At 46.1% G+C, this 27805-nt stretch overlaps 1 protein-coding gene across 1 annotated transcript; it reads left to right on the top strand.

Annotated features, from left to right (window-relative positions):
- Positions 1-8074: 8074 nt before the first annotated feature.
- On the top strand, positions 8075-27414 carry PGF (placental growth factor). The gene is made up of 7 exons (XM_089523163.1): positions 8075-8164; positions 15232-15274; positions 15787-15983; positions 17234-17310; positions 21195-21224; positions 21321-21388; positions 26068-27414. Exons 1-6 carry the CDS (start codon positions 8075-8077, stop codon positions 21379-21381), a joined length of 498 nt encoding a protein of 165 aa, XP_089379289.1. The 3' UTR covers positions 21382-21388; positions 26068-27414.
- Positions 27415-27805: the final 391 nt, after the last annotated feature.

The raw sequence follows: 27805 nt of genomic DNA, 5'->3' as shown, positions 1-27805 counted from the left end.
GGCCGGGGCGGCGATGGAAAAAGACCTCCTAGAGGTGGAGGATAATCTCGCCCCGGGAACCCTAAGTAGTTGCTGCCCAGATGTTCTGAGGGTGCGAGGCGGAATGTACGGGGAGAGGCGGTCCTTCAGGTATCCTGGGCCCAAGCCATTTAGGACTTTATAGGTCATCACCAACACCTTATATTGCGCCCGGAAGCGAATGGGCAGCCAATGGAGGTTTTTTAAAACCGGTGTTATATGGCTGTCCCTGGACGTGCCAGTGACCAGCCTAGCTGCCATGTTCTGCACCATTTGAAGCTTCCGGGTTTGGTATAAGGGCTGTCCCATGTAGAGTCCATTGCAGAAATCCAGTCTCGAGGTTACCAGGGCATGTACCACAGTTTCAAGGTCCCTCTGGGCCAGGTATGGGCGCAGCTGGCGAATAAGCCGAAGCTGATAACAGGTGCTCTTGACCGTCGCATTCACCTGAGCAGTCAGGTGAAGGGACAAGTCAAGAAGCACCCCCAGACTGCGCACGGAGTCCTTCACAGAGAGCGTGACCCTGTTTAGGACAGGTGGAACCACCGTCATTCCTGGACCAGGGGAACCTATCACGAGTACCTCCGTTTTCTCTGGATTCAGCTTGAGTCGGTTTTCCCTCATCCAGCCCATTACTGACTCCAGACAGGCCACGAGAGGAGAGACGCCATCCTCAGTCACTGCATCAGTCGGAGACATAGAGAAAATAATCTGGGTGTCATCAGCGTACTGATAACCCCGCGCCCCATGTCTCCGGATGATCTCTCCCAGCAGTTTCATGTAGATGTTAAATAGCATGGGAGACAGAATGGCTCCTTGAGGGACCCCAGTTTTAAGGGCCCTCTCATCAGAGCACACGTCTCCCAGCTGCACCATCTGGGACCTCCCGGAGAGGTAGGACCGGAACCACTGGAGCGCAGTGCCCCCGATTCCCACCTCTGCCAGGCGCCCCAGAAGGATACCATGGTCTATGGTATCGAAAGCCGCTGAGATGTCCAAGAGCACCAACAGGGACACGCTTCCCCTGTCGATGCCCAGACGGAGATCATCGACCAAGGCGACCATGGCTGACTCAACCCCATAACCCGCCCGAAAGCCAGTTTGAAATGGGTCCAGATAATCCGTTTCATCCAAGACCCCCTGAAGCTGGATTGCAACCGCCCTCTCGATCACCTTCCCCAAAAATGGCAGCAGTGAAACTGGCCGATAATTATTATACACCAGGGGGTCGAGGGAGGGCTTTTTTAATAAAGGTTTTACTAGGGCCAATTTAAGAACAGATGGAAATTGCCCTTCCCTCAGAGATGTATTAATTATCCGGCGTAACAATGAAGTTACAGCCGGTCCCCCCGGGCTGCTAGCCACGAGGGACAGGGATCGAGAGAGCAGGTTGTCTTCCGAACACTTCCGAGGATCTTGTCCACATCCTCGATACTTACCAACTCAAACCGATCCAGCTTAACTAAGTCCTCTACGCTAGGTTCTGCCTGAATGTCGGCGTTAAGACCTTCGCTTATCCGAGAAGTTTTATCCACGAAGAAGTCATTAAATAAGTCACAGCAGGCCTTAGAAGGTTCAAGGATCTGGTTCAGGGTAGGAGGGAGCTGAGTAAGCTCCCTAACCACCCTGAACAACTCTGCTGGACGCGACTCCGCGGACGCGATACGAGCACCATAGAACGAATTCTTTGCTGCTCGTATCGCCTCTCCGTAGTCCTCTAACAGTTGGGCTAGGAGAGTCTTGTCGTCTAAGCGAAGGTGTTTCCGCCAACGGTACTCTAGCCGTCGCAGTTCCCGCTTCCTCGCCCGGAGATCTTCCGTATACCAGGGCTTACGTTTGGAAGCGGGTCTGAGAGGGCGCTTGGGAGCGATACTGTGTATAGCCCTCGAGAGACCGGTATTCCAGATACCAGTCAGGGCGTCAACAGAATCGCCGTCACTTCCAACCATGTGTCCCTCTAGGGCTGCCTGGAACTGGTCAGGTTCCATTAGCCTTCGAGGGTGGACCATCCTAATAGGTCCACCACCCCCGGGAGGGATCTGGGTAGAGACCTTGATTTTCACCTCAACCAGGAAATGATCCGTCCATGGCAAGGGGGAAATATCAGATATTTCCACCCACGGATTTTCCACATCAGAACAGAAGACCAAATCGAGAGTATTACCCGCACAATGCGTAGGACCCTGAATTAGCTGGGACAGGCCCATGGCAGCCATGGTATCCATGAATTCGCGAGCCGCACCGGGTGGAACGTAGCTGGCCGTGAGGGAGATGTTGAAGTCGCCCAGGACAAGAAGCCTGGGCGTCTCCAGCATCAGTTCAGCGACCAGCTGTGTCAGCTCGTTAAGAGAGTCCGTTAGCGCACGGGGTGGCCGATACACCAACAGAATCCCTAGACTGTCCCTAGCTTTTAGGGTCAGGTAAATACACTCGATATAGGACGTCTGTCTGATGTGGTTCCTAGTGAGGGACACGGTGTTCCTATGTATCAAGGCCACACACACCCCCTGCCCACCTAACCTGGGCTGGTCCTTCACCGAGAACCCGGCAGGCAGGGCCTGAGCCCACACAGCATCCCCTTCAGGCCCCAGCCAGGTCTCGGTAATGCAAGCCAGATCACAACTTCGGTCCTCCAACAGGTCGTGGAGGATGTGGGTCTTGTTGTTAATTGATCTGGCGTTGCACAGGAGCAGCAACAGGGTTTGTGGCACGGTTGGAGCGACCCTCAGGTCCCTTAGGTTGGGAGGGGGACCGGAAGGAGAGATGGATATGAGGCATCGATCTCGCCTTCCCCTGGAACGCAAGTCCCTCCTCCCACCGCCATACCTCCCCCTGCCCCACACAACCTCAATAGGAGCTCTGCTCAGAGTGATGTTGTCCCCTTCCTCCCCAGCCCATGCATCCCCCGCGTCCATGACCTCCCCCCACCCACCCTACACCAACAAATAAGGGGCAGAGGTTAGCCACTGCAGGCATCCTCTGCCCAAGCTAACCCACAACCTCCCTAGCCCCGTAAAAACTGCGCAGCTGCGCAGCTGCGGAGTCCCGCAGCGGTGGCTCTACAGTCCGTGGACGGCTCTCCCGGGGCGGTACGCAGATGCGCACCTCCGACACCCCGGGAGGAGACCGCCCGGCAGAAGCGCGGCTTGGCTGCGGAGTCCGGCGTGGAGGCAGAGGGGGGCGTGTCAGGAAGGTCCGGGCGTCCGGCTTTTGAGCTCGCCGCTCTCACCTGGCGAGCTCTCTCTCCCTGGCTTCCCCCCAGAAGTCTTAAAGGCCCACTCCCGGCTACCGCAAACGCCAAACAGCCAAAAAAAAGAGTCCCGCAGCGGTGGCTCTACAGTCCGTGGACGGCTCTCCCGGGGCGGTGCGCAGATGCGCACCTCCGACACCCCGGGAGGAGACCACCCGGCAGAAGCGCGGCTTGGCTGCGGAGTCCGGCGTGGAGGCAGAGGGGGGCGTGTCAGGAAGGTCCGGGCATCCGGCTTTTGAGCTCGCCGCTCTCACCTGGCGAGCTCTCTCTCCCTGGCTTCCCCCCAGAAGTCTTAAAGGCCCACTCCCGGCTACCGCAAACGCCAAACAGCCAAAAAAAAGAGTCCCGCAGCGGTGGCTCTACAGTCCGTGGACGGCTCTCCCGGGGCGGTGCGCAGATGCGCACCTCCGACACCCCGGGAGGAGACCGCCCGGCAGAAGCGCGGCTTGGCTGCGGAGTCCGCCGTGGAGGCAGAGGGGGGCGTAGCTACTCACAAATCATAAGTACACTGTATGTACACTCGAAGACCCCCACCAAAACATGGGGGAGGAGGACAACAGGGACAGTTGTGTTGGTTATCAGGAAAAATCTAAAATGCTTTATTTTTTTCATCTAAAATCTTTTATTTTTAATAATTTCTATGTTTCTTGTTTATATTTGCTTGCAACTGATACCATATCACAGGCTTTTCTTGGCAAAATAAATTCAGAGGAGGTTTACCATTGCCTTCCTCCAGAGAATATGCTTTCCCCAAGGTCACTCATTGAATTTTCACAGCCTAGCAGAAATTCGAACCCTGATCTGCTGAAATTCTGGGCCAACATTCAAGCTACTTGTTGTTTCAGTTAGTCTCAAAGGTGCTACATGATCCCTTTGCTTACTGTTTTCCGAGACTAAGATGGCTATGTCTTTGAATTCTATTTGTTCCTGTTGTTGTGTGCCTTTACACCATTTCTGACTTCACCAAAGGTGAACCTATCACAGCATTTTCTTGGCAAGATTTCTTCAGATGGGGTTGCCTTTGCCTTCTTCCAAGGCTGAGAGAGTGTGACTCACCCAAGGTTACCCAGTGGGTTTCCATGGCTGAGCGAGGATTTGAACTGTGATCATACAGAGTCCTAATCCAACCCTCAAACCACTGTCTCCTGGAGTCCTAGTCCAACCTCAAACTACTACACTATCGCATTGTCATCCAAAAAGGGGGTGCCCAACTATATGTAAACATTTATTATACAATGGTCCTTTGATATCCACTGGGGTTTGGTTCCAGGATCCCCCATTAGGGTTGCCATAATGGAGGACCTCGAAACCGGGACAAATGTAGGACAAGGTTTGAAAATGTAGGACATTTTTTTTTCTAATTTCCTGGCTAGGAAATTAAAAAAAAAAAGTCCTACATTTTTAAACCTTGTCCTCCTCCTCCTCCTCCCGGCCTGGGAGGGAGCCTAGGCCGGCTCCCAGGCCGAGAAGGGCGAGGGGAAGCCTGGCATCGCGGCAATCGCCGCGGTGCCAGGCTTCCTCCTCCTCCTCCCGGCCTGGGAGGGAGCCTAGGCCGGCTCCCAGGCCGAGAAGGGCGGGGGAAAGCCTGGCATCGCGGCGATTGCCGCGGTGCCAGGCTTCCTCCTCCTCCTCCCGGCCTGAGAGGAAGCCTAGGCCGGCTCCCAGGCCGGGAAAGAGGCAGAGGCTGCTCCTCATCGCGGCGATCGCCGCAAGGGGAAGCGGCCTGTTCCTCCTCCCGGTCTGGGAGGAAGCCTCAGCAGGCTCCCAGGCCAGGAAAGAGGCAGGGGCCGCTCCTCATCGCGGCGATCGCAGCGGTGGGAAGCGGCCTCCTCCTCCTCCCTGGCCTTGCAGAGGCCTTGGAGGACCCCGCGGTCGGAGCTCCGACCGCTGAGCCGCCTCGAAGGCCTCGCTGGGGCCCGGGAGGGAGCGTCTCCGCGGCTGGAGCTCCAACCGCAGAGAGCCTTCCCAGGCCTCAGCAAGGCCTTGGAGCCGCCGCGGGGCCTGAGGTGGCCGCGGTGGGCGGGGCCGTCCCGGTTTGGGCGCCAAACCGGACCGGGACCGGGTTGGCCCCTCCCAAACCGGGATTGTCCCGCCCCCCGGCAGGATATGGCAACCCTATCCCCCATGGATACCAAAATCTGTGGATGCTTGTATCCCATTAAATACAATAGTGTAGTAAAATCATGTTCCTTATATAAAATGGCAAAATCAAGCTTTACTTTTGGGAATATATGTGTGTGTGTGTGTGTGTGTGTATATATATATAGTATATTTTCAAGCTGTGGATAGTTGAATCTGAGGATAAGGAATCCATGGATAGGGAGCGTCAACTACTTAATTAACTTCATCAGGCAAGATGTTAGTCGGGAGGGTGGAAAGGGTTTGCTCTTTAAACCATGCCATCTGTGTCTTGCTGTCTTGATGTAATGGAGAGGAAGTGTCTGCAGACTCGCAAATGGAGTTAATCGAGTGACCTGATGGTGTTGGGTTTCAGGTAATAATAATGCCATTTGGCCATCCATTTTGAAAATACACCCACATGAATTAACTGTCTACATCCAGTCTGCAGTGTTGTGGACAGTGGCAGCTCTTTCATCCTCACAAACATACCTGAATCACTCTGTCGTTTTCACACAAGAAGACCAAAAGGATGACTTTGTTGTTGTTAACTGCCCTCAAAAGGACTTCAATTCATGGCAACCAGTGAGAAAACCATTCAAAACCAGCTAGGGTGAGGGGGGGGGGTTTCCCAGCAGACAAAGGATCACTAATTAAAAACCCTGAGGCCTTGCTATTCAACAACAATCAACACACAGATTAACACGTAAACCACTTCCTCTCAACCAAGGGTCACACAGTATATATATCCCACTCACTTCCATGCCAGCAGTCTCTGAAGGTGCCAGCCACAGATGCCAGCGAACATCAGGAATAAATACTTCCAGAACACGGCCACATAGCCCAAAAAACCCATGTTCTTGTAATGCTGGTTGAGGGGGTGATGCTGGGGGTTGCAATGACTCTACAAAAAAATTAGTGGCAGAACATTTCAACCTCCCTGGGCATTCCATCTCAGACCTCAGAACAGCGGTCCTTGAACAAAATAACTACGAAGGTAGATTGGAAAGAGAAAAAGCAGAACTGGAATTCACCCACAAACTACAGTCCCTCAGCAATGGATTGAAGGAAGACAATGGTTTCCTGACTCACTACACACACTTCAACCCTATGCAACCCATCCTCATAGGGGTGCCCTATATTCATCTATTCCCCTCACCACAGGATAGTCCCATTGCAAAACTGGATCTGCCACTTCATCCCCATGCGCAAAAAACCATTTCCTATGCCTTTGGGCACTAATGGCCATAGTTAAAACTGGACCTGCAACTTCATCTCTATACTGAAAGGATTTTGAATTTGTGAAGTCGAAGGATTTCACGGCTGGCATCCATAGTTTTTTGTGGGTTTTTGGGGCTATGAGGCTGTGTTCTAGAAGAATTTATTCCTGACGTTTCACCAGCATCTGTGGCTGGCATCTTCAGAGAATGCTGGCATGGAAGAGAGTGGGGTCTATATATTGTTGGTTGAGGGGGAGTGATTTGCGTGTTAATCTGTGTATTGCTGTGGTTGAATGGCAAGGCCTATGGGGTGTCCATTGACTTAAAGATCCATTGTCTGCTGCTGGGAATCTCCCCCACCCTGGCTGGCTTTCATTTGCACTTGCTGGGTCTTGGATATTTTTCAGGACTGGGAGCCAAACTTTTGTTCACTTTAAGGGTTTCTCCTTTCCTGTTGAAATTGTCCAGGTGTTTATGGATTTCCATGGCTTCCCTGTGCATTTTGACCTGACAGTTGTTGGCATGGTCCAGAATTTCAGTGTTTTCAAACAGCATTTTATGCCCAGGGTGGTTTATAACATCTTCTGCTTCAGCTGATTTTTCTGGCTGACCCAGTCTGCAATGTTTCTCATGTTCCTTGATTCCTGTTTGAATGCTGTGTTTGGTAGTCCCTATGTAGACTTGTAGATTTTGAATTTGAATTGACATCCTCACATACCAATGGCATCTATATGTTTGTCCCTGGCTTCTGCTCCACCCAAAGCATTTGTGGAAGTAGACTGAAGCCTAGCAAAGCTCCTACTGCCAACTTCTTTCTTTCAGTGAGGCTCAAAGGGGCTGCATAAAATCTCTCTCCATCCTGTATTCCTCAAATGCAGCTGAGGAAGTAGACTAAAGCCTAGGAAAGTCCCTGCTGCCAACTTCTTTCTTTCAGTGAGTCTCCAAGGGGCTACCTAAGAGCTCTCTGCATACTCTTCTCTGCCTGGGGATGCATAAGGACCTTAGTCCAGCCCCAAACTGGACCAGGCTCAGCCTCCCCGAGGAGAGCCCTCCTGGGCAAAGGCGGGATGGAAGGAAGCCCCTGAGGCAGAGGAGGAGGAGGAGGAGGAGGAGGGGGGGGCTTGGCTGGACCCTCCTTCCTTGGCCCAAGGCAGGCAGCAGGCAGCAGGCAGGGGAGGCGGCCCCAAAAGCAGCAGCAGCAGGAGGAGGAGGAGGAGGTGCCCATGCCTCCTCAGTCAGGCTCCGCCGGTCGGTCTCCCTCAGTCAGTCCAGCCAGGAAAGGGAGAAGAGCAGCAGCTGCAGCAGCCAGGACCAAGGGAGCGCCGTCGGGGGAGCCTGCCTTCCCTCCCACCTCTCTCTGTCTCCTCCATTTCTCTGCTCCCTCTTGGCAAGTACCCACCCTCCCAGGACGCCACTGCCTGGCTGGGAAGAAGGCTCAGCTCCTGAGGGGAGACCCCCCTCTCCTGCCATGCCTCGGCCCAGGGCCGCCTTCCTGGACGGACTGCCTCTGCTGCTGCTGCTGCTGCTGCTGCTGCTGCTCCAGGTGTTGGGCGCCCAGGTGAGGAGGGGCCTGGCCCTCAGGCAGCAGCGGGGAGCAGGGGCTGCTTTGGGGGGGGGGACAGGCCTGGCCTCAAGGAGAGCTCTGGGGGGAGTCCTTGGAGGCCAAGGGGGGCCTTGGAACTGAAAGAAATGACGGGGCTTGCCCAGAGGGAGACCATTCTTGCCCGGAGAGACTAGTTGGAGAATGCTTGTCCAGTGTTTCCCTATGGGCAAGTATTCTCCAATGATTATCTATGGGAAAGTATGGTTTCCCTATGGGCAAGTATTCTCCAATAATTCTCTGTGGGCACATATGGTTTCTCTATAGGCAAGTACAGTTTCTCTGTGGGCAAGTATTCTCCTATGAGTCCCTATGGGCAAGTATGGTTTCCCCATGGACAAGTACTGTACTGTCATTTGTTTCAGGACGTCCTGTATCCCACACTGGAAAAATAACCTGGTTTGACAGTGCTTTAACTGCTTTAATTGCCACCACAAACTTCTAGTTCCCAGAATGCCATAGCATGGAGTCAGGAACAGTTAAACCAGTGACAGACCAGATTATGTCCCCAGTGTGGATGCAGCATTGAAAAGCCTTGGGTATATATATTCTAAAAAGCAGATTTTGATTTAGTTATTTTAGATTAGATACCATTTTACTATGCCATTGTGTTTTATGGGACTTCATCTTCCATGGGTTTTGGTACCCACTGGGCAGATATCGAAGTTCCACTGTACTGATGTCCCAGATTCACATGGCTATGTCTTTGATTCTGCTTCTTGTTGATGGAGTTCCTTTGCAGACTGATATTCCAGACTCACACAACAAGGTCTCTTTGGACTTTAAACAACCCTCATATGTGATGTGTAGTTAAGATGTGACTTGTGGTGCTGTGGTGAAGGGGATTTGGGAACTTACACATGCTGCAGAGGCTTTGGTGTCTGAGCGCACCGTATTCCAAGGCACACTGTTGTTGTTCTTGTTGTATGCCTTCAAGTCACTTCTGACTTATGGCCACCCTAAGGTGAACCTATCATGGGGTTTTCTTGACAAATTTCTTCACAGATGGTTTCTCATTGCCATTCTCTGAGGCTGAGAGAGTGTGACATGCCTAGTGGGTTTATGTGGCTAAACTGGGATGTAAACCCAGGTCTCCAGAGTCATAATCCAATGCTCAAACCAAGGCACACAAGGGGAGGTTTACAGGGCTCACCATTTGGTGTTGCTGTTCCTGTGGGCTTTGAAATAGTTTCCGACTTATGGCCAACCTAAGGTGGACTGCTCCTCTGGAGATCAGGGTTTGAGTCCCTGCTTGGCTATGGAAAGCCACCTTTGGGATGTCACACTCTCTCAGTCCCAGAAACCTAATGATACCCAGTCTTAGAGTTGCCATAAGTCAGAAACGACTTCAAGGCACTCAACAATAACAACCACAGGGCATTCTTTGCTAAACTGAGGAAGGAGAAACATAAAAAGACAGACTGTTCAGTTAGGGATGATTTCTTGGCTTAATAAATGGTGTAAGCGTGGCTGGCTATAAGAGAAGAGATCTTAGCATTCTGGCTCAGAATCAATGGATTTGGTATTCCTAATGTCCTTTAACTGCTCTGCCCAATTTGTAGCTGTGATGCCCTTTTGCCCTCTTCCTTTGTAGGGGAAATTTAGATTCCAGTTGAGAATGGTGAGGATGGGACCAGATCAGCTCAGAGGTGGCATATGTTCAGTGAGGAGCATCCAACAAGCCTGTTATCAGAATCTGAGGTCCAAAACACACTGCAGTAATAATCCAGTTTGAGACTGCTTTAACTGCCCTAGCTGAGTACTAGGGAATTCTGGGAACTATAGTTTTGTGAGACATGAAACTTTCTCTGTCAGAAAGCTCTGGTGCCACAATAAACAACAGTTCCCAGGATTCCCTAGTCCTGAGCCAGGGCAGTTAAAGCGGTCTCAAACTGGATTATTTCTGCATTGTGTTTTGGACCTGAATGTCACTGCCAGAATGCTATTCTCTGCCTCCACCTCAGTCTCTTGTTTCTTCCCTTTAATTCTTGGGTCAAGTTAAAATTATTTATTCAACTAATATGTCACCTGTCTCCCACAAAAATGAGACTCAAGGCAGCTTAGGTTTAAGTAGAAGATAGTAGTTCTACTTTAGTTTTTAAGCAGTTAAGATGTAAAATGAACAAAAGTGTACCAAATGTGAAGCACAATCTAAAAACCCACCAGTAAGATGAAATACAGCACCTAGCATGTTAGAAACCCCTTTCTGCAATAAGTGAGGTCAGTTGTCAAAGGCTGCCTGAACAAAAATCTTTGCCTTTTGACAGCTTCAGACGCTGGGAGAAAGACACAGATACATCCAGACAGAAGTTGAAGGCTTTGATGGCCAGCATCCATAGTTTTTTGTGGGTTTTTCGGGCTATGTGGCCATGTTCTAGAAGAGTTTCTTCCTGATGTTTCACCAGCATTTGTGGCTGCAATCTTCAGAAGATGCCAGGAGAATTTGAAGAAGTTAATCTGTTGGACTGCATTTCCCATTATACTCCCCTCCCCTCAGACACTAAAGCCACTGGGAGATTCTGGGAGTTGCATGATAAAATGTGAGCCAGTGTGCTGTAGCAGTTTGAATGCTGGACTAGGATTCTGGAAGGCTATGGTTCAAATCCCTGCTCAGTCATGGAAACTCACTGGGCAAGTCACAATCTCTCAGCCTCAGAGTAACTCCCTCTGAACCAATTCTTCCAAGAAAACCCTGTGATAGGTTCACCTTAGGGTTGCCATAAGTCAAAGATAACTTGAGGGTATACAACAACAAGTAGTATGAGTTTGAGCCCAGTTCTAGGGCTCAAACTGAATCCCTGCTGTTGAGAAAGTTTCTCTGAACAAATTTTGCCAAGATTCGATAGGTTGGCCTTAGGGCAGCCATATGTCAAAAACAACTTCAAGGCATATACAAGAATGTAACTTTCTGAAGCACTGGGGGGAAAACAAGGATATATATCTATTGAGATCAAGAGCAGCAAGGTTGAATACACCTGAAGGGGCTTCTGACGTTATTCAGTGCAGTGGAATGCAAACTGCTCTACTTGCCTGTCTCCCAGATCTTTGGCTGAATCTCTCCATTACCCAGCAGCTTGCACTGAGCAAGCAGAGAAGCTACATCATGGGCTTATTGTGGAAGGCTGCCAACAGAATGTGGAGGAGGGCCTCTCCTTTTCCTGAATGGGGATTCCCTGGAGAAGATCCACCACCACCCCCAGAATGACAGTCCAAGGTGGTTTCAGGTGGTTGTGATACTGGAGACCAGGGCTGTCATCACAGCAGAATTCAAAGATATAGCCATGTTAGTCTGTAAAATCAGTATGTAGAGAGATCTTGTAGCACCTTTGACACTAACTGAAAGAAAGAAGTTGGCAGCATGAGCTTTTGTAGACTTAAATCTACTTTCTCAGATTCATTTGGACAGCAGAGCTTGAGAATGTTAACGTGGCCCTACTGGCTGGTGGGATTCTGGGAGATGAAATTCAAAGAGGTAACTTGTTTTAAGGTTGGCATTTCAGCCTTCCCAGTCTGCTGCCCATATAGATGCCTGCCCCAGTTCTCTACCTCCTTTCATAATTACTTCTATACTGTTCCCTCCATCAGTAATGACAATACAGCTCAGAGTTGCAAAACCTGAGCAAAGCAGGCTACCCAATCAGCAGCCTACCCTAGTTCTCCAGCCATCTTCATAATGGCTTCTATATTGTTGGTTCTCTCCATCAATAATGGGCATACAGCCCTAGGTTTGCAAGACCTGAGCAGAGCAGTCTTTCTTTCATAGGGTCCCCATAAACTGCAGTCAGTTGGATGGCAAATTACAACAAACCAGGGTCATCTGGGAGTTCCAGCTAATGGGTGGTAGGACTGCACACCCTTAATAAGTTATTCATCTAAACTAGCTTACCTTACTAAAGTGAATTCTTGGTGGCTGCTCTGAGGCTCTGGGACTTCCTTCCTAGAAAGGCTAGACTAGTGGCTTTCTTTCTATTCTTCCATAGGCAAGAGAAAAGGTTTTTTGTTTTTGTTTTGGAAGCCCTTTGAAGACTGATTGCTCACATGAAAAGGATCTTGACTAATATGTTGCATTAAATATATTGTGCACATATTGACTATATTATTTGGTTTTTCATTTTAATGAGAATACTTTTAAAATGAATATATATATATATATTAGTTAAAATAAATTTAAATGCAATTTATGCCCTGCTTGAATAAGATCTTGTGAGGCAACAGAGGTACTTATGGTGACCCCAAGGTGAATCTATAACAGTGGTTTCTTGGCAAGGTTTGTTCAGAGTAGGTTTGCTTTTTTATTCCTCTGAGGATGAGAATCAGTGGGACTTGCCCAAGGCCACCAGGTGGGTTTTTATGCCTTAGCAAGAATTCCAATCCTAGTCTTCAGAGTTGTAGTCCAACACTCAAACCACTATACTACCCATTTTCCAGGCATATGTCTGGTCCTAGGATCATCAGAACAAAATATGGCTTTAATATGGTTTTTAAAAGAAGTCACTGATTTATTTTTCATCGTGACTGGAATCAGTAAGAACATCAGGAACCCCTGCCTTCAGATCTGTCCTGCCCCCTCCCAACTTTCCTTCTTTTCTGCCCTCAGTTCACTACTTGATCTCCTCAAACTTTCCTTACCCTTCCTTGAAAAAACTTTGTTGGATGTGGGAAGCTGTGCACTAGGCTGACATCTAGTGTTCCTAATGTTCCAAGGGATTTGCAAGGAGATGAGAAAAATGCTAAAAGATTGATCCTAGCAAGATTTTGGAAGAGGTGATTAGTTTCAGAAATGAAAGGTACTGGATCTAAAGTTTTTGGATGTCACTTCCTCCTACTTGGGAATGTTCTTCGCTCACCTGGGGGTAGGTAACTTCTAGTGGCAGGGGCAGTGGTGTCACTATGGTTGGTGTCACCAGCACAGTAACTCATGCAGTCACCCCCAGGCTGCCTAGCACATACCTCAGCTGCCCCACACTGCCAGCCAGACCACCTCTGCTATGGAGTGCTGCTGCCGCTCTGCAATCTTTTCCAAGTCTCCTTCCTTTCTAGCTCAGCCAGCAGTCCTGCCAGATCCGGAAGGCAGCTCCTTCCCACCAGAGGCTGCTGCTACTGCCTGGCAGCCTCTTCTGTGTCTGGTGGGGCTGCTGGCCGAGTGGTAAAAGTCCAGAGGACTTTTTCTTCAGCCGCCCCTAGACTGTGGAATGACCTGCCACAAGAGATTTGACAGGTGAATACACTGTCTGAATTTAAAACAGCTTTAAAGATGAGTCCCTTCCAGCAGGCTTATCCTGATGAGTTTTAAATTGTGAATTTTAAATGCTGAATTTTAGATGTGGATTTTTTAAAATAAGTCTGCATTTTATTTGTCCTTTTAAATTGATGTGTGTTTGTTAATTGTTGTTGTCCCCTGCCTTGATCCATGGAGAGGGGTAGGTAAGAAATAATAATAATAATAGGGAGGTGATGGTGGCAAGAGTGGCCATGGATTCCTTTTTGAAGAAGGGGAGAAATCCACCACTGCCACCTCCTTTTCCAAATCTGGAAGGGGCTGCCAGGTGGCAGCAGAGTACAACATCCCCATCAGTGACTGTAGCTGATGGATGCCATAGACACACTGGCTGGTGGAGGGGAATGTCCAGGCAAATCTTGGGATGGACAATGAACAACTGCCCCACCAGGTGTTCACCCCCCACCCAAGGTATCATCTGGTGCGTTCCACACCTCCACACTCCATAGTGATGCCCCAGGGCAGGGAGAGCTGTACTCCCATTTACACACAGACACACACTCTCAGGCACACACACAAGAACTAATGAAGAAAAGGTGGAAGAAGGTGAAAAGTGGAGGTATTGCTAATGCTGTACCGATCCTGAAGTGTGGCTTCAATTGAGGGGTGTCCAGAATGGAGATGGTTCAATTGCCACTGCAGCAAGTGGTGTGGCTGGCTTATTGAGGAATCTAGTAGTAGTCGAACAGAGATTTTTGTCCTGCTTCAGACTAGATTGCATTGCCAGTGTGCAGGCAGTGATATTTATACTCAAAATCATGCCCCAGGGCAGCCATTTCAGGATGAATGGATTACCTCAGTGCTAAATGGTTCTCCCAAGGGCGAAGAATGGTCAGGAGATTGAGGAAATGTTCGGACAATTGGTGTGAATATCTCAGACAAAGGAAAATTCCTTCTACTGGGGAAAGGCCCTTATATATGTACAACCATCTTCTTCTGCCAGAATCCTATCACCCCCCTCCAAAGACAAAGGGATTATGCAGATATCTTTGGGTGATCTCATTGTGTTGGGTGCTTTTGCTTCCTCCCATGCTGCAGCCATTCAGATTTCCAAATGTGGTATGGCCAGGTCTCCACAGGTTACCCACCTCAGCATCCCTTTTAATATATAATTGATATCAAATATGAGAAGGGTGATTGGGGGCCTGACTCTGGGGTAACACCCCACAGGGCATCAAAAGGCCACCCCTCCACACAGGTTTTGCACCTTGAAAAAAAATGGGAGACACAGAAGTGACTAACAGTGCTATCCAAACATCTTTAGCTGTTTTAGGGTTATTGGGAGCATTTTTCAAAAGTGGAAGCGATTAAAAGTCTAATCCCACACACAGGCAAGCTGAATATATTTACTCATTGGTGAAGCAAGAGGACTCTGTACCTACTTAAAAGGACTGTAACTGTTACTATTAACATTTTCATGCCCTCCCCTCCCTCTGTGAGAGCAGCCAGTCACTCACAGTCTCAAGGTTGTGAGTTCAATACCAGCCAGGGGCTTCAGGGTTGAGTCACCCTGGCATCCTTCCGAGGCCACTAAAATGAGTACCCAGCTTGTTCGAGGCAATTAGTTTACACATTGTAAACTGCTTAAGGAGTGTTTAAGGGCACTGATAAGTAGTATAGAAATGTACTTGCTATATAAGAAAGATTAACTTAAAACGGACAGATGAAAACACAAAAAGTTATAACATCAAAATGCAATTTAAAAAGTCATATTATTAAAGCACCACCCTTTTATTTCTCTCTGTAGAGGCAAGACATGGGTCTTCAGAAGAGCACCACTGAAGTGGCAGGTGAGTGTGATGCTTGTTCTTCTCTTACAATGTAAAAATAGCTCTGAAGAATGGAAGTTATTGGTTGGATTGCAGATCTCAGCATCCTTCCCATTGGCCCTATTGGCTTGGGGCAACTGGGAGTGCACTGTCTATTGCCAAGATACAACTGGACAGCTTCTGAATGCAGAATGGAGAGATAGGATGCCATTTTTGTCTTCTCCTTCAAGCATCATAAAGTCTCAAGCCAGGCCTGAGAGCCATAGCCAGTTAAAATGCACAGTACTGGGAAAGATGAACTTGATACAAAGCTGCTTTGTTGTTGTTGTGTGCCTTCAAGTCTCTTCTGACTAAGTTGAACCCATCATGGAGTTTTCTTGGCAAGATTTGTTCAGAGAAGGTTTGTCATTGCCTTTCCCTGAGGCTGAGAGCATGTGACTTTATCCTTTATCTGAATAATCAGGGAATCATCTGTACTCACAATTTATGGTATGTTTAAGTCCTTTGTTGGCCATGCTTTTGTATCTATCTAGTTGTATCCTTCCATGATGTATGGAATCGCAGCTTATGCCAGCCCATGGAAAAACTGGTCAATATTGTGTCCGAATATCCCAGTGAAGTTGAGCATGTATTCAGTCCTTCCTGTGTACCTTTGCACCGCTGCAGTGGATGCTGCCGAGATGAGAAGCTCCAGTGTGTCCCAACAGAGACTGCCAATGTCACCATGCAGGTAGGAGGTTGTACTACATGGTCCTGGTTGTCATGAAACCTCTGGCCAAAGATTTGGGTCTCTGTTGTATCTTGTGAAATAGTTGTTTGCCCTTCTTTACTTTATCTCAAGGATTGGCAAAATGTGCCTCTCCAGGGGTGAATCTACACCGTAGAAATAATGCAGTTCAACGCCACTTTAACTGTCATGGCTAAATCCTACAGAATACTGAGATTTGTAGTTTTGTGAAGAACCAGTGCTCTTTGGCAGAGAAGGCTAGAGACCTTGTAGAACTATAAATCCCAGGGTTCTATAGGATGGCACTATAACATATAATGGTGTCAAACTGAATTATTTTTACAATGTAGATGCATCCAAGATCATTCTATAGTCCCTGCCATTTATTTAAGGTTCCTGTTTCTATGCTGACCTGGTCCCTTCCCCTCCTCCCAAATTGGGCAGTTGCTGCTTTCAGAGGAGTGGTGTTTTTGCATTTAAATGCGTCAGAGGGGCTTCTCCAGCCAAATCCCCCACAAATATGGAAAATATCAGCAAGGAATGTACATTTCTGACTTTGGTCTTGGGTTGTTTTTTTTTTGGGGGGGGGTACACTATTGGAGTTCACAGCATTTGAATTGGAGACTGTAAACATTGCCTTTTTGACTATAATTCCTAGAACCTCCAGCTAACAGGAGGATTCTGGGAGTTATAGCCCAAAAGAATTATTCCAATTGTATTTTCCTATATTATTTCAAATCCAGAAGTGACTGGAATTTTACTTCTGCTTTTGAAGAAATAAGAAAGGACCTGCCACACGAAAGCAAGGCTCTGCACCTCAGTTTAAAGGAGAATTATCACTTCTTGAAATTTCCAAAAGTGACAATTTACGTGTTTTGTCTGATTTCCATACACATATCCTTACCAGGGCTTTTGGGATATCCAGGAGGGGCCTGGTGGCTGCATGCAGCTCATGGTTCTCATGATTTCCACCACTGATTTTAATAATCTTTAATAAACTTGTCTGGACCTTGATTAATTGTGGTGAAAATGAGAGAGATCTGAACTATAAGGCACAGTTGTCTGGGAAGACTTTCTGTGTGATCACTACATGAAATGAATGGGAATTTCACATGTTAAAGGAGGAAGAAGGGGAAGGGGTTGAAACTTAATTTTTCTACCTTAGGCCCCAAAATACCTTGGGCTCAGCCATATGGCTGGACGAGATGAGTGCTGCAAATGTTCCCAAAGTTACTGATATTTTACCCTTTCAGCTTGTGAAGATTCATTCAGAGAAGCCTACCCCCTATGTGGAGCTGTCCTTTGTGGAGCACAGGAAATGTGTCTGCAGGTATGTGTCTTTGCTATGTCCTTCGGCAAACCTGATTATCTGGTATATTAACAGTGTCAAATTATGTGGTGTGGGGCAGAGGTAGTGTGGTCCATGATTAAACTCACAATCCCCTCCCTTTGACTCCTCCTGCTTTTAGTCTGGAAAATGGATTTTTTTAGACAACTGCAGCCACTTACTCACAAGGCTGCGAGTTTAATACCATCCAGGGGCTCCAGGTCGACTCAGCCTGGCATCCATCCCTAGGTTGCTAAAATGAGTACTCAGCTTTTGGGGGGACAATTAGCTTACACTTTGTAAACCACTTAATACATTGGTAAGCAGTATAGATATGTACTTGCTATTGCTACAGTTGCTTCAGGAATCACCCACCTAACATGACTACCCAGGCTTGATAGCTGGGGGAATTCTTTTAGTTAACAGTCCAAAAACTAGCTTTTCCAAGCTCTGCTTTCAGACTTCTGAAAATACTATAGTTGCAAAGGGAGCCAGCAGAAATGGTAAAAGAGGTTTAGCCCCTCTAAGTCAAATGCAGGTGGTTCAGGCATCCTATTAATATATCTTCCATCTAGTTGGGATAGATGTCCTCCAGCATTATCAGTTTTCAAGCAGATAGTCTATTTTGGTATAAAAAGGAAAGTGGACAAGGGGAAGGAATCTAGTAACACCCTAGAGACTAACTACCATGTATACTTGACTATAAGTCAACCTCACGTATAAGTCGAGAGCAAGTTTTTGGGCCAAAATTATGGATTTTGACATGACCCATGGATAGGTTGAGTGTAAAACTTGGAGGCTCTTTTAGTGTTTGTATGTGAGCAGCAAGAGAGAAGCAGCAATCAATACAAAGCTTCAGTGTTTCAGCATTTACCTCTGAGACAGCAAAGCTCATGGGCAGAGAGGGACTCTTAAACCAACAGCAATCAATCAATCACCAAGGATTCTATCTGCTTGGCTCAGAACAGAAAGAAACTGCATTGGGAAATCTGAAAGAACTGCTATCACATTACCATACTGACCTGTAAATAAGTCAACCAAGGATTTTGGGGCCAATTTTTGGGCATAAAGTTTTAGACTAACATACTGTAATATATTTCAGCATAACCTTTTGTATAGTCCATTGTACTTCTTCAGACCTTCTGAAGATCTCCATTTCTTCATATCTTCTGAAAAAGTGGACCGAAATCCACAAAAGCTTAAATTGAATGACAGCAATTAGCCTCAAAGGTGCTGTGAGATCTGTTTTCTCCCACTTCTCCACCTTTCCTTTTTATTGTTGTCATAGTAAGGCTTGCTGATCCTCTCTGTCTCTTGCATTGAAATAAAGTGAAACCATTTTCATTGAGTTCCTGAAAATTTGGACTTGGCATACCCAAATTAACAGAAGTGAGATTAATTTAAATTTTTCTATGGATTAGAATGTTGACTTTCAAGCTGACTCATTAGGAAGCAGTTGTCCTGTCATTTGGTTATTGGTCAGGAACACAAAGCACCCTTCTCACTGTGTATACAATGTGTCAGAAATAATTAGGATTTGTTGGCTCCATTAAAGCTTGGGCTACCAGAGTAATTAGATCTCTTTGGTCTGCCACTCCTTAAAAGTGAGGTGACTCTCCTAAGCTGCTTGAGCAGCCACCTGTGTTTTAAAAACCAGTCATACCATTCTGTATATCCTCTGAGTTGGATCCTTCTCCTCCTCACTATCACCATCACACAACGTCTCTTGGTAGTGCATTTTGCATAATTCATCCTAATTTTCTTAGGTGCAGGGAATAACAAAAACTATGCAGGACACTGAGGTCCCATCCTCAACCACAAAGATTTCAGCAGACTTCACCCATATAATTGAAAGCATATATGTTAATTTTGTTGTTGTTGTGTGCCTTCAAGTTCTCCCTGACTTACAGCAACCCTAAGGTGAATTTATAAGAGAATTTTCTTGGCAGAATTTGTTCAGAGGGTTTTTAAAAAACAATAATTGTAAGCCGCTCTGATAGCCTTTAGTGCTGAAGGCTGGGGTATAAGTACTCAAATAAATAAATAAATAAATTTGCCCTTGCCCTTCTCTAAGGCTGAGAGAGAATGACTTGCCCAAGATCACCCAGTTAACAGTTATGAGGGCTGAAAAACTGGGCTGGCATTCTGTATCATAAGCTAAACTTACAGCCTCTTTACAAAAACACACATTTCCTTCATTTCCATCTAGCGACTTTGCTCTCACAAGTTGAGGCAGGATCAGAACTGCCTTTCCACTGTGATTATGCTTTCAATTAACTAATCCCTGGTCTCTGGAGAAATAAATTAAGCCTCTGGAATCCCAAAAAATGGCAGTTATCATTTCTGGTAGTAGTCTGGGAGGAGGCACAAGGATGCTGAGCACGCCTAGTTGTTTTTGTCCCTACTTATCCTGCCCCTGGTGTGTATGACATGATTTATAACTGAGGATGCATGTTTGCCTCAGCAGCAGAAAAGAGCCCTCTCTTTTCAAAATGTGTATCCACCTGGTGCCTGCTTCCTAATCCTCACTGGAAGTCACTTACCACTTGTTGTACTGCTTTTTTCCCCCTCCTTACTATTTATCTTCAAAGTACGGTAAATAAAATATTTGAAATGCTATACTAGGAGACTTTACCACTTTGGGAGAGTTCATTCATAGTGTCTTGAGACTGTAACTTATTTTGCCTGAGTTTGGGTGACAATGTAGAGGACATGGTTGGTCTAGTGTAGAACTTGGGAAACTTACTTTTTTGGACTATAACTCATGGAATCCCAGGAAATATTTTCCTTGGGAACATTTTCAAGGTTTGGTCTTGCATGAGGCGTCCTTGTTCAAACACAGAAAATGTTGGGAGGATGGGGAAGCCTTGGTATCTAAGGTCATCTAATGTAAGAAAGAAAGATGCTCCAAATTCCTTCTAAAGATGGAATTCATGCATATATGGTAGTGGCAGCTGGTGTCTCCTATGCTAGTGTGATAGTGAATCCACTCCAGGTTTTAAAGGAGTTCTCCAAGGTGTTATGCACCCTTTTGTTAAACAGTCCCAATAACTTGGAAAGCTTCTTTCAGGCTAGCCAAAACCTATAGTGGATTTACTGCCCAACTGACATGGGAGCCACCAGTGATACTGAATGAATGGCTTTTGGTTCTTTGCAGGGTCAGGATTATAGTATGGTGTAGTGTTTTGAGTGTTAGATTGTGACTCTGGAGACCAGGATTCAATTCTCTGCTCAGGCATGAAACGCACTAGGTAGCTGTGGGCAAGTCACACTCTCTCAGCCTCAGGGGCAGGCAATAGCAAACCTCCTCTGTACAAAACTTGCCAAGAAAACCCCATGATATGGCCTTAGGGTCACCATAAGTTGGAAATGACTTGAAGTCACATGGTGCTCACACACATTGTGGGACATTTTGTCAGGGATTCAGATGCCCTATGCTGGATCTAACACTTACAGGACTCTCTGGAGTCCCACCTTCATTGCCCTTTGGATTTCTGGTATCCCAGCCTTCTCTGGAGACATTGCCAACTCCTTTGTGTTGCATGTACACAGTCTGAAGAGCTTTCTGGGTAAGGTGGTGTCCAGCCAAGTAGAAGCAACAGCAAATATCCATGGTTGAGTGCAGAGTGTTCAAGAGCTTCATGCACAGAGACAGCAACCACTGGTCATGCTCTTTCAGAGGTTGCATCTGTGCCTCTCTGCTCAGAGTTCGGAAACATTGCTGCTTTGAAGCTTTTTCAGCCATCTGTCTCGAGGATCCTGAGCACAGTGGTCTAAACAAAAGTGAGCTGCGTTTTTGCTATTTTCATAGCATCATTGCATAACTGTCCATGAATGCTGCAGGCACCATATTCCAAATGTGACTGTGTAACTCTTCTTCTGCCTAGGCCACGGCAAGATTCTCTGAAATCAGAGAGGTAAGTGGCATTACCAAGGATTTTGGATGTTGGGGCTCTCTGTGGTGTCTCATCTCCTACCCACTCTTCTTTTTTCCCTCCTCTTTCCTCCAAAAGGAGGAGGAGACCCAAGGGACGCAACAAGAGGAAGCGGGCAAAGCAGAGAATCAAAAATTGATCTCTATGTGAGTATCAACACCAGGGGAAAGGGGGAGGAACAAATACTGTGAGTCATGGGTAGAGATAGATGTTTTCTCCCATAGGGACTGCTTTGGCTCCAGCTTGCTGATGTGAAGCTAATGAGGAGGAAAACAAATAAGTATTGGTTATCTGGAAACCTGATATCACTTTGTACATATTAACAGCATCCATAGAGCTTCTGTTTTATGCATATCTCCATCTCCATGGCTCTGAATTATGGCTTTATTTCCGTGATGGTGCCATCAGGTACTCAGACTGGAAAAAACATAGCTCAGGTTGCTGCTGTTAACCATCAAAATTATTTTTGAGGTTGTATTTTCATTCCTGGCTAGTAAACTAATCCACACAGTTGCAGACTTAATTTAGAGCAATGCCCAAAACAGGCTTTAGACGCATGAGAGCAATTCTTGCTTTATGTAACAAATCTTGCATAATATTAGATAAGAAAAAACCCAATTCAAGTAAAGCAGGGCTGGGCAAAGATTGGTCCATGGACCTCATATGGCCCACAGTGCCCTCTAGATTTAAAAAAAATTTTTTTTTGGGGGGGGGGGGTAGGCTGGGGTTACTTCTAAATGGTGCATGGGAGCAATTTCACCATGTTTTGGCTCTTCTGGGTCATATCAGATCCATGACAAGCCCTTTTTCCCCCAAGGGAGTGAACCAGAAATGACTTCCAAGTTACTTCCTGTTGTAAAACAGGCTTGCAGTTTCCCTGATGGAACATGGGGAGTATTGGCTAAAATGGCCCCATACCCTGAGGTATGGAGGCATTTGCAGAGGGGAAATATTTATTTTTGCAGAGGTACAGTGGGAGGAGGAGGAGCCCTCCAAAGTCTCCAAGGCAGTTGCCCATCTTTGGATTAAGTATCAAATAAAATGAGTCTTTCTGTTTGCAAAAGGTAAAGCATTTCTGCCAAAGGCATGGTGGAGAGGCCATATTTCATCCATTTCTTCTTTCCTTGCTGGCCCCAGCTACACCTGCATAATTTGTTCTGGGATACTGGAGGACTTCTGGAATTGTGGGGGGATGGCTCTGGGGGTGTAAAGGAAAAATACATCCTGGTCAGAGTATGCTGAGCACGCATCTATGGACCATGCTACTGCCAGCACAGAAGAACCTGGATGCATCCAACTGTGTTTAGCTCCTACTGAAATCAACAAGTCCCTATATTGGGAGAAAGGCTGGAAATAATGATGATAATAATGATAATGAAACATGCAAATCAGTTGCAGTTAATTCATCCTGTTTTATTTCAACAGAATTTCTGTAGGATCAAACTCACCATTTTCAGACAAGTGAAGCAATGAGAGGTGCTTGATGATGGTGGGATGCATTTCTGGGCCCTTTCCAGCAACAAGCCATTCTATATCCCCACAGTCGAGTTTTTTCCATGTTGCTAGCCTTGGCAGTTAATTAGAGCAGAGGCAACTTGATAAATTGTATAGACTCTCCAAATAAGGGTTACACCTCTCATTAAAATGCATTTTACTTGCTATATATCTTTTTAAAGCTCAGTCACAAAACATTTCCATTTTATACAGCACCTAAAGCTTTGAGATTAAAAGAGAGAGAGAGAGAGAGAGAAAACAAATGCCAGTGGCTTGAATGATTTGTTTGCTTTCGTTGTCCAGAAAGTAAATGTTAACCTTTCAAAAGAAAAAAATAGCAAAACCGTTTATTTGTACAGATTGGAGCCCTTATCTACGGGAAAGGGAGGATAATGGAAAGGGATTTGAGACAAATGGAGCAAGTTTTCCATTGTGCCTGACATGAGAAACATGCAGTATTTTTGTTGTTGGTATAGCTGACAGAGCAGCTTTGCCTCTCCAGTTTAGCAATTCCCACTTATTAAAAGTTATTCTTTTAGTATCCATCAGTCTCTTGTCTTTTTTTTTTAAGTGCCCTTAAGGAAAAGTAAATAAATGCTCCCCCAGAGAGTGCTTTTGTCTGGAGTGGATAAGTGCACTAGAATTTGGTGGCTACTTTTGTTTATGCAGGCCAGCTTTTAAGATCAGCCAGGCTATAACTCCCGGCAAGCTGTCTGGAGGGCAAGTTAAGACTTAAAGGACAGGGTTGTGCTGCCTGGGAGATTCTGTGAGTTGCAGTCCGAAAAGGTTAACTTTTCCAACTTCTGGTTAGGAGAATTAGAACAATGAAATGTGACAGTATGGGAACCTTAAACCTTTTCTGTATGTATAAACTGGGCAACTGTCTTGAGGAACTGCATGCTCTACTGTACAATGCATACTGTGTGTGACAGCAGGAGCTGGTTTGTTATGTTCATAGTTTGTCAGTGAAGCAGAGTGCTTCTTTGGATCCCAGTGCTGCCAGACAAAAGGAATTATGAAACTTTTCTGCCATGCCTTCCGTAATGAATTTTTTAAAATCTGGCACGGAAAACAAAACATGTAGTGGTAGAAAAACATGGGTTATAAATGGTAGATTAAATTATCTGGAGCTTTGCCCCCAACCGTAAAATTCCATATTTGGGACAGGGCAATGACACAATAAAAGCCTTGTCTGGAGGCATGTGTGTTCATTCAAAGACAAAAATGAAGGCACACCTTGAACTCTGTGAGACTTAATTCAGCATAAATCCTTCACAGAAGAGATTGCAAACCCATCAGGGAAAAAAGCATTCTAGTTCTCTGAAGACTTTATCACATGAGCTTTCAAATCTGTTGCCTTCAAACCTAGAAAATAGCACCTTTGGTAATACTTATTGTATTACAAGGTTGTAGCTGTTTTGTTGCTTCTTTGCGCTTAGAGCCTCCCTTTTCATTGATAGGAAACATCCATCAATAAGGTCCCAAATATGCGACTGTAGCATTTCTCCTCAAGTGTGATAACTTCATAGCATCGCTGTTCCTGAATTGGGCAGTCGCATAGGCCAGGGTCTCTGCATCTCTCCCCTTCCCTTTGCCTTTGCCATGCCCCTTTAGCCCCCTTAGCCTGCCAAAGAAGGAATGACTGCTTCCTCGTGAGTAGGCATTCATGCCTTCTTTGTTGGTGGTGGTAGGGAATAAAGAAGGAATGAGAAAGAGAGCACATGGGGACCATCAGTGGTGCAAAAAGCCCCATCACGCTATTGAAGAGATGTATACAGTAGGCCCTCCAAATTGCAAGGATCTGTTCCAGACCCCCTTGTGAAAATGGTAACTTGCACATATTCAAGTCCCATGGAAAATAATGTTGCGTGGAATGGCTGCTTGTCCCTCCTGCAAAGAGCAAGACTGCAGATTCCAAATCCATGAAAAGGGAGGGACAACTGTACTATTAAAAGTTCTCAAACTAGGGTTTATTTTTCTTTTAACAATGTGATTGTGGCAAGACCAAAGTGAGACTAAAGCTCATGTTCTAAAGTCCTGAGAAAACCAAACTGAGTATTTTGAGGCCTTCTACATAAAAGCAAAAATGGGTACACAGGATTGTTTAACTGGTTTCTTAGGGCCTTGGGATTGTACTTGTACAGTGTTTCATGATGTGGTCTTGGTGTTAGCTTCACCATTACTTGTTGTTAGCTTCACCATTACTTGCTGTTTAATACTAACTTCAGAATAAAGAACTTATTTTATTTATTTATTTATTTATTTATTTCTAACTTGCCTTTCTCCCAAAAAGGGACCCAAGGTGACTCACAATATAAAACATGTTAAAACAACACGTTTAAAAAAAATTAGAATAACAATTAATAAAACAGTAGAAGGTTAAAATTTAAAAGTTAAAAACATACTTTAACCCAACGCCCCCAATTTTAAAAAAAATGTTTTTGCTTGCCAGCAAAAGGCCAGCAGGGAGGGGGCCAGCCTAGCCCCCCATGGAAGGGAGTTCCAGAGGCTGGGAACAGCCACCGAGAAGGCTCTCTCTTGTGTCCTCACCAAGTGAGCCTGTGGTGGTGGTGGGACTGAGAGAAAGCCTTCTCCTGAGGCTCTAGCTGGTTCGTGGTGGGAGATAGGGTTTCTCAGATAGTCTGGACTTAAACTGTGCAACATATAGTGCAGGAGTTTATTTGATATATATGTTACCTTTTTTGCAGGGTTGGGAGAGAAAGCAGCTTCCAACATAATTTTATAAAAGTTCCAATAAAAACACAGTATATTATGTATATTAAAAGAAACAAATATAAATTATACTGTAGAATCACTTATTAAAACCATTTAAAAACTCCACATGAAAAATAAATAAGTGGTAAACTATTTGAAAATAGATGTGCTGGCTTTTAAATATTTTAAATAATTCCTGTTACTTCTACTGTAACAGGCAGACAGTTGTTGAAGGCTTGGCTGAATAGGAAGGCTTTTACTTGCCAGCTGGTGGAAAACAGGGAGGGTGGTTATCTAACGTCCCTTGGAAGTAAATGGAAAAAAATGCTAAACCAGAGCATTTTGTTAATAACTTTTAAACTTATTTTCCCCAACTGTCTGCTGTTTGAAAAACATAAATCAGTCTATATAAGATTCATACAGCTTTCAAATACGGAAGTATTTCCATTATCATTTTGAAACCTGTCTCATCGTGAAAGATAATCCTATCTTGACTGTTATTATTCCACCTCTACAGAGTAAAGAACAAATTTCATACAGAACAGAAAATATAGTTAAAGATGTCCACGATGCTTAACTTTTTTGGTGCTGAATTTATTCTGTGCTCTCTTTCTAGGTGTGCTGTTTGATGAAGATGGTTGCATTGTCAGCAGGGGGCATGGCCACGATAACTGCATTTATTACTCGGTCCTTGACAATTTTGTACACATGAACCAATTGCATTTTTGACTGATGAATTCTAGGGGACTCACAGCAGCTTACTTGCTTGCAACTCCTGACCACAAAAGGGAAGAACTGAGACAACATTGCAGTAGAAATATATCATGCCATTATGAAGGACATGCTTATTATAAACACATAAGAGGATGTTGCTGTGGAGCCAGGTGACTGCAGCAGTTTGACAGGAAGCTGTCTCTTGGTCTAGATCTGTGCCCCATGTTGTTGTGTACCTTCAAGTCATTTCTGACATAGTGACCCTAAGGCAAACCTATTATGAGATTTTCTTGGCAAGAGTTGTTCAGAAGAAGTTTGCCATTGCCTTCCCCTAAGGCTGAGAGCATGTAACTTGCCCAAGGTCACCCAGTGAGTTTCATGGCTCAGCAGGGAATGGAACCCTGGTCTCCATAGTCCAACACTCGAACCAATATTTCACATTGATATCTGCAGAACATGGATTAAAATGGAAGCATGAGGAAAGAGTAGTTGTCCTGGCTGACAGGAACAACATTATGTAGTTTGAAGAACCAGCTCAGGACTGAAGCTATACTGTCTGGATGCTACAACATCCTGTTTGGAACTGAGATGTAAAAACTACACAAGACAGGTTTGAGCCAAGCTTCACCAACTATTGGCTGAGTCTTGTTGTTTTCCATAAACCCTGCTGCACTCAAAACACTGATGATGAAGGACTCATATTTCAGAAGAAACCATACTTCATCAGCCTCAACACATCTATCAAGACCTTTTGCTTTGATGAATGGATGGGCTAAGCTAAGGTTTCTTGTCAAGGAGCATCCTGGAAATTGTGAAAAGAGCTTTTCCATTCAGAGGCAGCAAGTCTTGTTCCAAAGGAAGTTCTAGCGTGAAGCACCCAAGCACAGGAAAGATGGAGATGGGAAGAGGGAGGACAGTTAATGTGGTGTTCAACTTCTTTTGTGCTTAGTACATAAGTAGCATTTCTACATAAGTAATTATTTGACTGGAAGAATCAGTTCTGTAAGCCATGCAAAATTAAGAGTCTTGAATACTCCCAAATTCTATTCTATGGTGAGACCCAGACCAGCGCTTTGTGCCGGCCTGGCCACTTACTAGGGTTGCCCAGGGGCAGAGCATCCACACGCCCCGCAACCCTAGTATGTGGCAGCGCCGTAATCATAGTGGCCTCCCATCTACACGGGCACCATCGTGATAATGTCACGCACGCGTCACATCCAAACGGCACGGCATGTGAGTGACATCTCTGTGCCACCCCAGGCTGCTTACAGCGGCCTGGCTGCAGTGAGAGAAGGAGCTCCGAAACGGAGCTCCTTCTAGGCGTGTGCCTCATTCCCACAGCCACCAAACAGCTGCGGGAACTACGCCAAGAAGAAAGGGGCCAAGCGGTCACTTTCTCCTATGGCTGTGGCTCCCGGGGTGTCCAGGGGCATGGTCTGGAAAAACTCCAAATTGGGGCCGCAGGGCTGCCGGTGAGGCTGCCCTACCCCCAACCCGGAGCTAAAAGGGGTGGGTGCAGGCCGACCCAAAGGGGCGATATGTACCACACCTGTAATAGTGTTCAGAGTAATTTTTGCCAATAAAATTACAACAGTATCTTTGCTTGGCACACAGAGCTTGGAAAAGTTAAAGTTTTGGAC

Source organism: Sceloporus occidentalis, unplaced genomic scaffold, assembly GCF_023333645.1.
Source record: "Sceloporus occidentalis isolate IW3139 unplaced genomic scaffold, rSceOcc1.0.p SCAF_4, whole genome shotgun sequence".
NCBI lineage: Eukaryota > Metazoa > Chordata > Lepidosauria > Squamata > Phrynosomatidae > Sceloporus > Sceloporus occidentalis.
This window is presented reverse-complemented; position numbering and strand designations above follow the sequence as displayed.